At 36.7% G+C, this 15,042-nt stretch overlaps 1 protein-coding gene across 1 annotated transcript in view; it reads right to left on the bottom strand.

Annotated features, from left to right (window-relative positions):
* LOC131948406 (uncharacterized) overlaps positions 1 to 12,028 on the bottom strand; it is a 28,395-nt gene extending 16,367 nt beyond the window's left edge. Inside the window, exon 1 of the mRNA XM_059310014.1 lies at positions 11,696 to 12,028. Within this exon, the coding sequence (XP_059165997.1) occupies positions 11,696 to 11,721 (26 nt within the window). The 5' untranslated portion in view covers positions 11,722 to 12,028. The remainder of the gene's footprint in view (positions 1 to 11,695) is intronic.
* Between the last annotated feature and the right edge of the window lie 3,014 nt (positions 12,029 to 15,042).

Here is a 15,042-nt window from a genome sequence, read left to right as displayed (position 1 = left end):
TTGTACGTGGAATTATTCAGCAGTTTGAGTCGTCTGGCAAACTCGACCAAACTTCGGCTGTTTTCTTCTGGCGCCTATCGATCACTTTAGAAAACCCAACTTCTAAAGACCTGGCTTTTTTGTACACGGTATTTCATGTGTGTATCGGTAATCGATTAACGGCGTCATTGTTTGTAGGATAGTCGATACACTGAACATATAATAGCCAAATGGAATATCAAATCGATTACGATTATTGTCATGCCACGAATACTAAATTAGGAAAATTGACCGTAAAGAAGAAATTCTAATGTAGAGTTTTAGCTTTATTGTATAATAGAACCATTTTTAGGAACAAAAATTTAGTTGGACTGAAAAGTTTGATTCTGATTGGTATTGATCTGCTTTATTGTAAGGGATTAACTTAAGGGAGTAATCGATTTTAGACTTTCTAAACATGAACAGATCAGGAAGTTTAAATTCGATTTTTTTTTTCGGAATAAAAAAATTCTGAAAATGCTTTAAAAAAAAATTATTAGAATTTAAATAATAAAAAGTGTGACTTTTAAAAGTTGAAAAAATATTGCAATCAATCACCAACAAAGCAAAAATAGGCCTACGTATTGGATTTCAAACTGATAATTTATTTAATTCAAATACGTAAAATTTATAAAAATGCATTTTTAAAGTTCTATTCTCTATGTATGTGCTTTGTCATCGGAAGCTACAACGTGAATCGGCAAGTCTGCCAAGGCTTTAAACAACACAATTTGCATAACGCGTATTTTATGTACGCGGATCAAATCATGGAATTGCCATACAATTATAGTAGGGGGCGGTAAATCACATGTTTTTTTTTTTTAGTTCTTGTTATTTCTTGACATCTATATATATATATATATATATATATATATATATATATATATATATATATATATATATATATATATATATATATATATATATATATATATATACATATATATATATATTATTCTCTTCTGGGAGACGCTAAAAAACAAGCTGTAAGCGCGTCTTGCAGTCCCCTCTCTTCCTCTCTAGGAAGTCTAGTGAGCTGTGGTTCACGCTAAATGTAGATCCGGGTTTAGTGACGGCTATTAGGGGCAGATAATTTAGTTTGAAACGATTTTAAACTTAAGGGAGGTAGCTCAAAGGCTGCTTTCACGGGGGGGGGGGGGAGGGGGTTAGGGGTTGGGGGAAATGAGGGTGGGGGGGGGGGGGGTTATCGTCCATAACGACCTACTGATAGTGTTTTAAAACAAATATTTTCAGTGACAGCAGTGGTCCTGTCGAATTCACAAATTATGAATTACTGAAAAGTAGAAAATAAAATAAAATACTTAAAAAAAACTTTTTAAAAAACCACGTTTTTCTTGTGGACTAAAAAGTAGAAAATAACTATTTACATACATTTGATGACAAAAAACGTGGGTACGTTCACCATCAAATTTCCCGACCCATCTGCCCGACCCACGTTTTTTGTCATCAAATGTATGTAAATAGTTATTTTCTACTTTTTAGTCCACAAGAAAAACGTGGTTTTTTAAAAAGTTTTTTTTAAGTATTTTATTTTCTCCTTTTTAGTCCGTTGCTACACATGAAAAACGTGGTTTTTAAAAAAGTGTTTATAAATACACGGACTAAAAATCTTGAGCGACCAGGATTCGAACCTGGGTAATCGCGGCCACAACGCGAAGTACTAACAACTATACGATCACGGCCAGCGCGCTCACATCGATTGGGGCCGAAGTAACTGTGTCATTAGGACTCCAGTCTTGTCGGTATCTTTAGAAATCATGTCCTCAATTTTATGGTCCTTGGGGCGTAATGAAATTAAGCTAATTACGGTCACTAATTGCTAGTTTTTATGATTGCATCTGAAATTGTTAGGCGAAAGTAGCATGCATGCCAAATTTCAGGTCTCTAGAGCAATCAGAAGTGGGCTAATTTTCGATGTCAATTTTAACAACAAACATCCAAACAACCAAACAAGCAAACGCGAAGCTGAGTTAAGAAAAACGTTTTAACAACTAAATAGCACGCCGCGGGTCGGCTCGTCTATTTATATAATTCTCTTCTGGGAGACGCTAGAAAACAAGCTGTAAGCGCGCTCCCTACCACCCCACCCCTACATGGTCTGATGAGCTGTGGTTCACGCTAAATGTTTATATTCGTAGAGCCGGGTTTAGTGACGGCTATTAGGGGCAGATAATTTAGTTTGAAACGATTTTAACTTAGGGGAGGTAACTAAGAGGAGGCTGCTTTCACGGGGGGGGGGGGGGGGGTGCGGGAAAGGAGGGGGGGGGGGGGGTAGTATGGTCCTTAACGACCTACTGATAGTGTTTTAAAGCAGATATTTTCAGTGGCAGCATTGGTACTGTCGAATTCACAAATTATGAATCACTGAAAAGTAGAAAATAAAACAACTAAATAGCGGCGCATGATACGCCGCGGGTCGGCTGGTTCATTTTATTTTCAATATTTACTGGTCCCTTATAGAAGAAGGATGTGGGATTCAGTAGTTAGCTTTGAGGAAATTATTTTTTTTTAAAATAATTCCAGCTAGATAGGCAGTAGAATGTCATAGAAAATTTATAGATGACTATACTAAAAAATACTAAAACATATTTTACGTTGTTGTCCGCAATTCTTCCGTGTTTGTTTGGGTAGCATGTTCTTATAAAAAAAATGTTTACTATTTCAGTAACAGTAAACTATCAATAGAGTTATTGGTTATTATTCACTAATCGTAATTGTGTTTCCAAAGAATGTCATAATGGTATGTCTAAACAAATTATGTTGTGGTACGGTTAATCCGTCTGGTGCAGAGTACGGTTAATCCGTCTGATGTAAAGTGCGGTTAATCCGTCTGATACAGAGTACGGTTAATCCGTCTGATACAGAGTACGGTTAATCCGTCTGATACAGAGTACGGTTAATCCGTCTGATACAGAGTACGGTTAATCCGTCTGATACAGAGTACGGTTAATCCGTCTGGTGCAGGGCACGGTTAATCCGTCTGGTGCAGGGTACGGTTAATCTGTCTGATGTAAAGTGCGGTTAATCCGTCTGATACAGATTACGGTTAATCCGTCTGATGTAAAGTATGGTTAATCCGTCTGTTGAAAAGAACGGTTAATCCGTCTGGTGTAAAGTATGGTTAATCCGTCTGGTGTATAGTACAACTAATCCGTCTGTGTATAGTAGGGTTAATCCGACAGTGTGTTTGCGAGACTATACCGGTTTAACGAGGGTGCATCTAATCCATTTTACTAGGATTATACACTATCTTACAGATCATAGATCTGATCCATTTTACTTGAGTTTGCACACGATCTTGCTGAGAAAACATTTAAGCCGTGTGCAATATGGCACCCCTTAGGTAATTAAAGCATTAAAAGTTTAATTAAAATATCATGGGAGCAGGGTTCGAGTAAATCGGATGTGGGGTGGTTTAGTCTAGACTCTAGACGAATGGTGCTGTTTGAGAAATAAAAATTTTCCACATTTTTTCATTGCCATGGGAAAATTTCGAACTTTATCATTTCTCAACTTAGCGTTTTCGTCAGCAGTTTTATTTAACGCACGACGTAATAATATATCGGGATGTCGCTATATAATTTTAACACAAGGGTAGTTTACCTCGGGTATACGATGTTGTAAATCTCTAGGCTAGATTTACGAGTGTAATATACACTAACCATCCCCACCCATCCCAAACAGGGTGCTGTTTTAGTGTTTTAAAGGAGTGGTCATCATTACGTTATAAACGGATATATAGTACAGAAACATCATGCAGATTTATATAAGGCGTAATAAAATTTATAATTTCAAGCATTCGTTTTTAGCGTTGATTAATTACATAAGTAGAATATATACATACATTATTAAAATAAATAAATATATATCTATTTATATTTAATAATGGCCATATATATATATATATATATATATATATATATATATATATATATATATATATATATATATATATACATATATATATATATATATATGCACATATATATATATATATATATATATATATATATATATATATATATATAAGCGGGCACATTGAATAATGTAGAATGTCGGTGCAAACGTTTATGCGGGCAAGGACCATGCTTTGCTAATATCATGTAGATTATCTTTGTATTTATTTAGTTATGCGTGCTATTCTCCACACGCTAGATCCTATGCTGTTCTGTATGTTAACATATAATCATCCTAGGGGGCACTGTTGTATTTGATCGATTGGAATTCATATGAAATACTACTGTTGTATTGTTCGGTATATATGTAAGCCCAGCTGTCTCGCGAGTTATTAAATATGATACAACGTTCGGAGATTAAAGGATTATTAAAGAGGAAATACCTGGCTATATTAATGTCAACGTACAAGTCGAAGGCGTATAAGGCAGAGTGTTTATCTAACTGAGCTCATGAGGACAAGTGTGGTCAATAAAACATCCAGCCTTTCTTTCAAGCAATACTCAAAAAACCGCGAACGTCACATAACATCGAGTCCAAGAACCGAACTCGAGACTTTCTAGTCAGTAATCATGCGCTATACTACACGACAACAAATGAGAAAATGTTTTTAATTAACCACGTAAAACGAATTATATCTTTCTTCGTTGCATTACATTATAACAAAAACAACGCGTTGTGTGGTTTTTAATTATATTTTGTTTTTGGTGTAGCACAATAACACTAGTATTAGAGCCCTCGATCTAATCTTGCTAAGCTCAGCATGAAGGTACAATGTAATTTTTTTTACACAGACTTTCTACCTGACCGTAAATGGCATACGCCGCCGACATACTCAACCTATTTTGTTGAACCGAAATGAAAGGCTTATCGTGTCATAAATAACACTGTCGGGACCTCCAACAATCGCATAGCCACACAGTCCTATGGCTTGTTTGGCATATGTATATATATATATATATATATATATATATATATATATATATATATATATATATATATATATATATATATATATATATATATAATGTATCATATAAACAGTGTTTCCTTCAAACATGTTTTCCGGTGGGTTTTTTTTTGGGGGAGGGGGGATAAATTATAGTATATATTTTCAATTTAAATTTAAAAAAATTCTATGCACTGCGGGGGAAGGGGGGTCGGGGAGCGGTGTGCATGCTTCTAGGTTGAGATGGGTGGGGGACGGGGCATTGCCCCTTGAAGAGACGCATGAAAGAAACTTTAGTTAAAAACATACGCATACATTAACACATACGTAATGAATTTATGTGTATTTCAATGTGCCCGTACACGATTGCGATGTGTTAGTAGAGCAACGGAACAGTCAAACATGCGGGTTGTTTTAAGCCACAATTTTTTGTGCACTTTGACCTAGAATTGTCAATAAGGTGTCGCCAGAGAAACAGACAAACAAATGTAGACATGTACACATTGGCGCTAATGTATGTCCCAAATTATGTGGGGCAGTGACATGTAAATGAAGTGTGGGCGGTGACATATGTATGACATATTTTAGGCTGTGACATTCGTATCGCATGTTTGGAGTTGCATGTCATGTCTAAGACACACTTAAGACAACGACATGCAAATGACATGTGTAGGTGTAAGAAGATGACACGTAAATGACTTATGTAATGCGATGACATGTAAATGACATGTGTTTAGGCCATGATACGTGATTGATTGTGAGGGGCTGAAACATGCGAATAACATGAGTGGTACTGATCTAGATGACATTGCCTTGCACATGATTTAACCAGGTGCTTGTGAAATAACATTTAATGAAAAACAGAGGCGTAGCGAAGGGGTGCAGGGGGGTACATATGTCCCCGGGCGCCGACCTTAGGGGGCGCCAAAATGGGTTTGAAAAACAAGTTTGTCCCCGGGCGCCGGGAAGGGTCGCTACGCCTCTGATGAAAAGGGCCTGGATTAAAAATCATGTCTATAGCCCGAGTTTCCATCCCCTGTTATTTTATATAAGAATATTCGAGAAAGTTTAGGGGAGATCACTCCCGGTTTATTAAAACTCTATTTTGCAATCCTAACTATGTGTGTATCTATTGTGTGTGTGCGTGAGAAAGAGAGTGTGTGTGTATGTGTGTGTGTGTGTGTGTTGACACGATAACTCAAAACTGTTTACGTTAGGCGGACGAAATTTCATAAAACTTACATCCTCTATTCAGGTTTCTTTTTAATTTAGAGCGATTTCCGGTAACCGGAAGTAATGCCTTTTTCTATTTCCGGTATCTTGAGAACATACATCATTTTATGATTTTATCTCATATTTTGCTAAAGCACGTTATTCTGATAAATTTTAGAATCCATAATTTCTCGGAAAAAAGACAGCTTTAATTATTTTTTTTAATTAAAAAATCCTAACTTTTGTTTTTAATAATGTTTCTATAATTGTTAATTACTATTTTTAAAAATTAATTCATCTAATTACATGAAAAAAAGTTGAAAAACCGCATGTCACATAAAGCGGTGTATTTTGAATAACAACACGATAATTTTTTCCCAATTAATTAAACACAAGAGGGATTGAGCAATGAGTGTGTGGCTTTGATTGCTAGCTGAGCTCACCGTGAAAGGTTCGTCAATACAGGAGTTGACTGATGCTGGGTGGGCGTAAATTGAGGCTCTGTACCTGACTATGTGAGGGTGAGCGCTTGATGTTTGGCTGGTGTTTCTTTTTATCTTTTGTGGTCAGTTGTATATTGATGCTTGGTTGTGTGGGGTTTTTGAATAGTGGTGTGAGGTGTTAAGGGGTGGAGTCGTGGGATGTTGTTGCACATCGACGGGGCGTGGTATAGGTGTGGGAGAGTGTTAACATTAACAGGAATGTGTGGGTTGTACGGATGTGTGAGTATTGAACAGTTGTGTAGGGGTGGTACAAGTGTGTGAGTTTTAAACAGGGATGTGAGAGCTATATAGTGTGTGGGGTGGTAAAAGTGTATGTGGTGGTAAAAGTGGTTAGGGTGGTAAAAGTGTGTGGGGGTGGTAAAAGTGTGTGGGGTGGTAAAAGTGTGTGGGGGTGGTAAAAGTGTGTGGGGTGGTAAAAGTGTATGGGGTTGTAAAAGTGTGTGGGGTTGTAAAAGTGTGTGGGGTTTTAAAAATGTGTGTGGTTGTAAAAGTGTGTGGGGTTTTAAAAATGTGTGTGGTTGTAAAAGTGTGTTAAAACTGAATGGGTGGTAAAGGTATGTGTGGTGTGTGAAATAGGTGTATGAGGTAGTGTTACTGGTGTCTGATGTGTGAAAAGGTGTATGAGTTTGTATAGCTTGGGTGGAGTATGGACCAGCCGGTTGTGGTGTGGCAGAGGTTTGTGTTTGTTAGGTATAGATGTGTGTGGCTGGTACAGAAGAGTGTGGATATGATAGAATTATGTGAGGTTAAAGGTTTTCGGGATGGCAGATCTATGTGGGGCTTAGTTACAGGTGTGTGGGTGTGTGGAACTTGTGTGTGGTATTGAACATGTGTGAGGTGATACTCTGGATAGTACAGGTGTATGGACGTATTACAAGTGTGTGGGGGATGTATACTTGTATTGGTGTGGTAAACGTGTGTGAGAGTTATGTGGGGGAAGTGCAGGAATGTGGTGGCTGTATAGTGGCCAGTTTGCAACAGAAGGTGTACAATATCATCTCGGATTCGATAAATCTGTTTAAAAGTTACTGTTGAAATTCATCGATTATTTATATTTAACCATTTAGCTAACTCATGACATTATTTGACTAGACAGAATTGATTTTTTTTTCTCACTATGTTTGATCGAAACAGCTTGAACAATTTTTTTAAAGTAAAGCGACTCTCCCTCTTATAAAGGCAAACTGAACTCAAGTAAATTTTGGGTAAAGACTTTTTCTAGGATAGCCTAGTCCTGCTTGGTAAATATTTAACCATGTGTGAATTATTGGGTTAATTCTACGACTGTTTGTTCCTTTACAACACCCACTTCGACTAGGATACAAAAAAAAAAGCAGCGCAGATATCGGTGGTTTTGTTGAGCGAGTTGTACACGCAGGGGTGGGGCGTTGATAAAAAAAATGCGGTTGGTTGGGGGTGGGGCGATGAAGAGGGGGGGGGGTGTAAAGAGGGAGGAAATCAATGGAATAGGCAGGTCAATTGTGATGAGATTGAGAGAGGTGGTATTATCCACCCACATAGACCTTCCAAAGCGAACTCGTGCTGTGTCACAGGTGGAGACTTAACACCTCAGTGTTTGTGTGTGTAAGTGTGTATAAGTGTGTGTATGTGTAAGTGTGTGTGTGTGTGCGCATGTGTGTGTTTTTTTAAATAGTTTAATGTGCTTACGATGTATTGATTGATTCATACCTTTTACCTAGCTGTGATCTGAGAGCATTTGAGCATGACTTATACTCGCCTGGTGCAATCGCCAGTCATGCATATATCTCGTCTGAGGTGAGCATTGGTGCACATGTGACATGCACGCAGTGCAGCTGGGGTGAAGTTTAACAGTGTTATGTTGCATTATAAACTGTATGGGTGTGGTGTAGAGCGATGGTATAGACTACTTCATTTTATTTGATCTTGTTTCTCGTATACAGAGTATAGAGGAAGTATTGTAATCGTGAAAAAAAATCACATGAAATTTTGACAGTTTTCACTTCTTAGTACTTCATCATATACGGAGTATAGGGGACTTATGTTTATCGGGCAAATATTCTAAATCCAAATTTATAAAAATTTCGACGTTTTACGTGAAATCGAGTCGGAAAATCTGGGCTTTGCAATTCTGTCCGTATGTCTGTGTGTGTGTTTGTCTGTAAACACGATAACTTGAATACCGTTACAGCTAGGTTGATGAACATTGATATATAAGTATTATATCAAATGTGTAGTTTTGTATACATTTTTCAGCGATTTCCGATAAACGGAAGTGGAACTCATTCTACTTTTGTTTTTTCAAAAGACTACAACTTGAGTACTGTTTCAGATAGATAAACACAATTTTACATATAAGTAAAAGATCTAATTGTCTGCCTTCTGTGAAAATTTGAGTAATTCTTGTTTTAGTGTAATTTACACTATTTCCGATTTCCCAAAAAACTAATATCCTGCAATATTATATAGATTTTGTTTGCCGTTCAAATGGTGCGCAAATCTTTTTTCTACGAGATTCTATTTATTTTTAAAAGTTTAAGTAATTAAAAATGGATTAAAAAGCATGCCTATTTCCCAAGTTGCCATCACCGATTGTGTTATACAAAAATATTCGAGAAAGTCTAGGGGAGATCACTCACGCTGTATTTTTTTTGTTTCATTTCACTGTTAGGAAAGGTAAATGAATGCGTAATCTAAACATTCCGTACTACAAAATGCTTTCTTTTTTTTAGCGGAATTTCCATTCTGGAGAATTGCGTTTATTAACCCTCCATTTCTGGATGTATGAATGTATGAATAAATGGATGGATGGATGTGTGTCCGCAGCTTTAAGTCGTATCTCCTCCTCAACGAAGCAATATCGATGACTAGTTACAAAAGCAATTATGTTAAGCAAGTTACGAGGATGAACATAGGCCATAAAAATTCCGGGTTTCTTTCATGGATTTCCCGGAAAAGCCAAAAAACCTCGAAAAAAAGCAGTTTTTGGTCCATATCTCGGCAACCAGACCACTTAGCGACTTAAAACATGTACCAATCGATTCCTGCCATAATTTAGAACAATATTGCCCGAGAAAGTTTTCAACAATATCCTTTCGTTCGGTCACAAAATTTTTTTGAATTAATTAAAATTTGGACCGAATTAGTAGGCATTTTATGCAACCACACCACACGCGTCACCACGTTCAATAGCTGCGCCATCACGTTCAATGGCTGCGACGTCACGTTCGGTAGCTGGGCGCGCAATGGTTTTTAGTCATGTTACTCTATTGTAAATAAAACATGTAAAATACTGAAAAAAAATTGATAAAAAACGTTTTAATAACTAACCAATGGTTTTACTAACCCTGCTCTTGATTTACGCTACGACAGAGCTATTTTTAGATAGCACAAGGAAATTGCGCTAAAATTGTCACTAGACTTTTTTTAATTACTTGTTTAAATATTTAACTCTGAGAAAAAAACAAAAAGTTGTCCGAGTGATTTTGTTCTAAATGACGTAACCCCCACAACGTATTGTTAAAAATCCTAACATTTATTGTACAAGCAAAATATGATATGGATATACGTGTGTTTGTCCGTAAGTGGTAATTCTTAGAGACACTGTGTAGTATAAGATTTGACAGTCGTGTTGTATGACGTCGTAGAGGTCTGTCAAAATTCAATGTTTTGTATACCGTACATTAACAATGATTTTTACTTTCTCTTAAACGGAGTGTAGGTGGGGAGTGGGTTCAGTATTGTAATCGTAAAAAAAAATGCAATATATATTTTAATAAACCTTTACATTTTACACCGGCTTGAGATGTAAAAAACTAAGTTTTTTTTAATCTGGTCTTTGTGTCTGTGCGTGTTTGTGTGTGTGTTTGTATGTGTGTGTGTGTGTATTAGTCTTGTATTTCATTTCTTAAGCCGGATTTCACAGGAAGCCGTCCCTACCCAAATATTTGTGTACACATTTAAAAAGAAAAGTTTGTTCAGGGGAGGTCACTCCCACTTAATTGCGTTAACGAAAGAAAAATATTCCTACCCCATGAAAGTTTTAGAACAGGGGTCTCCAAACTTTTCGGTCCGAGGGCCGCATTAACTATAAAATTACAGTTTCTTCCAGGCATGTCGTGATTTTTCTTAGCAAAGTTCCTCAGCCATCACCAACAAACGTTTTTTCCGTTGACAAAAAGATCGCCGCGGGCCGGATGAGAGAACCTCGCGGGCCCCATTTGGCCCACGGGCCGTAGCTTGGAGACCCCTGTTTTAGAACATGAAGGTAAAACGACGACCGGCCATGGGAACAGCGTTCCAGATTAACACTGGCATCAATTATTGTGCTGACCCGCTGAGAATGAGCGTCTGGCATTAGCAGGCACGGCAGCATGTGTGTGTGGGTAAGGGGGGGGGGGTAAAATACATGAAAGGATGACTAATATAATAATGTTAGGAGTTGTATAGTTTTAAGCAAGTGAGTGGCCGTTTTTCTAAGAAAACATGTGAGAAAAGTTTACAAATCAGAAATGTTTACAATACGATAGAGTTTCTAATGCAAAGGAAAAAATAAAACATAACTTGCTTCTACTGACAGGAATCAAAACTGATGTTCTAGGTAAATAGCTAAGCTCGATTATTTCACGATGCATATTTTGCTTGTTTCATCATAGAAGCACACAGCTACGCGCAAACACACACACACATACACACACACGCGCATATATATATATATATATATATATATATATATATATATATATATAACTTTGAATGAGGGGTACATTCTGGAGATAACGTGGTTTATATATATATATATATATATATATATATATATATATATATATATATATATATATATATATATTTTTGATACATTATTGTATTCATGTTGTATTCAAACCGCCTAAGTCAGTATATATTAGAGACTTGATTGTACTGCCTCATGGTCAGTTTTGATAACTAGTAAAAAAAAAGGTTCCAGCCGATGTAAAACGGTGTATTATTTATAGAAGCACTAGATCTGAAAAGCTTGCGTACATGTCAGATACAAGCGCAATAGTTTTCTAGAACTTACCTTTTTGTGTTGACTGTTAAACCCATAACTGCATGTAATTAAAATCACAATGACGAAAGCAATCCAGAATTAATTAAACCATTAGATTCTAATAAAAAAAATGTCATAAACTAAAAATAGATTTCTAAAAAATCCGCGTATTTAAAAAAAATACTTGTAATTTATTTTAAAACTATTTTTAAATACATGTTTCTACATCGGTTAGCTTCTTATACTACTACTCTGACGTAGTAATGAATGTATTTTATTCTCTTTTGAAAGACACGAACGTCATATAAAATGCTCAATGGTTTGTTGAAACGCATGAAGTCTAAAGACGGGCGGACTAGTTAAACCTGGTGAGGGGAGATAAGGTTCAGCGCGCCGAGAAACGAGGCCCCGTTTGTCGCCCCTAGTTCGTCTATTGATCGCTCGCTTCGTGGGTCGCGCGAGATTGGGAGTTTGTATTCAGTGCACTTGATTTGTTGGGGCGGGAGAATGGTTGACGTCTTAAGCAAGTGTTGAGTGGTGTGTGTGTGTTTGTGTGGGTGTGTGTGTGTGGGGGGGGGGTCATATGTAACCAGGGGTCTACATATGTTTAGATGGAAAGTGGGGGGAGGGGGCGCATGGATGGGGACTAAAGCAGATGGAAGATGGGAGGAAAGGTAATGGGGTCTACGTTTGGGGGGGGGGGGGGGATGGGGGTTGGGGTTGACGATTTGGTTGAGTGATGAGGGGGGGGTGAGGGGGTCATGTGAGGTCAGGTGTGACAGAATAAATGACCCAAGACAAAAATATATCAAAGCAAACGATCACGGAATCTACAACTCTAGTGCTATAGAACAAACACACCAACGCGGGTTATAAGGCTACTGAGTATTATGAAATGTTACGGCGACACAATTGGATATGGCCGTTTAAATTCTTTTCAAACGAACAGTTTCTTTTTTCCGTGTTACCCATAAAATTGAACAATCCTTTTTAATCCAGTACTTTAAAATATAGTTATCGATCACTGGTTTATTGATCTATCGACTTTTGATAGTTTATCAGTAGACGCTAGTGAGCAAAAATTGATTTTAAAAAAAAAAAAGGCGTGTAGCATACAAAAAAAAATGTTAACGACACTTGTCTACATACACTGTGTAACTACACACAAGCATACACCGTGTCACTACACACTCACATACACTGTGTCACGACACACAAGCATACACTGTGTCACTACACACAAGCATACACTGTGTAACTACACACAAGCATACACTGTGTAACTACACACAAGCATACACTGTGTCACGACACACAAGCATACACTGTGTCACTACACACTCACATACACTGTGTCACGACACACAAGCATACACTGTGTCACGACACACAAGCATACACTGTGTCACTACACACAAGCATACACTGTGTCACGACACACAAGCATACACTGTGTCACGACACACAAGCATACACTGTGTCACTACACACAAGCATACACTGTGTCACGACACACAAGCATACACTGTGTTACTACACACAAGCATACACTGTGTTACAACCCACATGCTTACATTTTGTTATCTGTAGTTTGGTTTATAGGACAATAAAAGTTTGCACAAATCCGCGATATTCTACTTTCTTATCTTAGAAAAAAAAGTATTTTTTATTTCGATCGAATACTTTAATTTTTTTCATTTTTTTTTTCAATTGTCCAGATTTTATTTATCTTAAAACATAACCATCTGTCCCTTTCTTTTCTTGTCTCCTGCTAACTCAAAGTGTTTGCAGCGCTTGATTGGTAATTGTTTCCTATATTTACATTCAGTGCACTCCATACGAAGGACAATTTTTTCTGGTGCTTTTAGCCTTCTTTCTAAAAACTGGCTTGGACTGACCACCATAACTGCTCTGCTTTCTGTCATAACGTCTTTTACCTTGGGCATACAAAGAGGCCTTTCCTGCTTTGTACTGAGTAACTTTATGTATTGTGTGCTTTTTGCATTTCTTGCCCTTGCAGAAGGTGCGTCTTTGTTTTGGAACGTTCACCAATTTGAAGTTACACGGAAAAGGAAATGGATTTGAAAAGGATCGAATACTTTAAAAGTTCAAATAAAAGAGATAAGCGTTAACTTATCTAAAATTCTGTTTTCACGGTCATATGCACCATTATTTTTCGTATGACAGCCTAGGTATGTATGTGCTGTTTGTATATATATATATATATATATATATATATATATATATATATATATATATATATATATATATATATATACGGATGTCGCTCTTATTTCCCCGCCAAATTACTACCCACTTAGTTTACTGATCTTCACACACTAAATATTACCGCCCTTATCCCTGTCGGGACATATATGTTACGTTAAGTGGGTAATGTTTAAATAAATCTTTCTGAGGACTCGTTAGCTTAATGCATTCACTTTGAAGAATTTAAAAAAAACCAGTTCAATTTGCATTTTGTGAATAAAATCCTTCCTGCTAAAAATCGATTATTTCTACGCATGACCGTCTAAGTGTTTGCGGGTGATAAAGAACAGAATCGGTGCACGAAAAAAGACAAAACGTGTACGGTGTCGCATGAAATAATCGGCAGTACAAATTTTTGTTTGCGTACAAATTGAATGTTAGAACTGTCATCTGAATAATGCCAATAGCACGGACAATATTAGCTGGCCTAGGGAATGATAAGTGTATGATCTGGGCATATTTCCATGTTCCTAACCAATGGCTTTAAAAACGTCGGATAGTTTATATACATACACCTATATATATATATATATATATATATATATATATATATATATATATATATATATATATATATATATATATATATATATCTTCAAATAAGCAAACGTTTTTATTTATGTTTGTGGGTATTATGGGGCTCTAGATGGAACCTATTGAAGATTCTTGATTCTTTGAATAGATTATTTTTTGAGAGTAAAGCTGTTTGTAATAAATAGAAAAAGGTAATCCATAAATGACGTCACGCTTTTTTTTGGATGAATTTTACCTCGACTCTTCCATTTCATCCACACATCGTTACAAAAAGCCAGACCCCCCCCCCACCTATCCCTGAAATGGCGTCATAACCTAGCTTAGATCCCCCCCCCTATATACACACATACACAAAATTACTGTTGAAATTTTCTTAAAACGTGGAAACTTTTTTTTCTAAAATCTCGACTAAGATCGGTCAACATAGAGTATTTTCATCAATTTTTAGTCCAATCTATTAAAACAGTGTACTAAAACAGGAAATAACCAAAAGATACGTTTTCTAACATTTTTTTTTATAATGCAAAAATGTGACTTTCTGAACCCTCTCCCCACCCCCATCCTCCCCACTAGAC

This window comes from Physella acuta, unplaced genomic scaffold, assembly GCF_028476545.2.
Source record: "Physella acuta isolate Inbredline_101_S28 unplaced genomic scaffold, ASM2847654v3 ptg000642l, whole genome shotgun sequence".
Lineage (NCBI taxonomy): Eukaryota > Metazoa > Mollusca > Gastropoda > Physidae > Physella > Physella acuta.
Note: the sequence above shows the minus strand (reverse complement) of the source record. Positions and strands in the feature narration are given on the sequence as shown.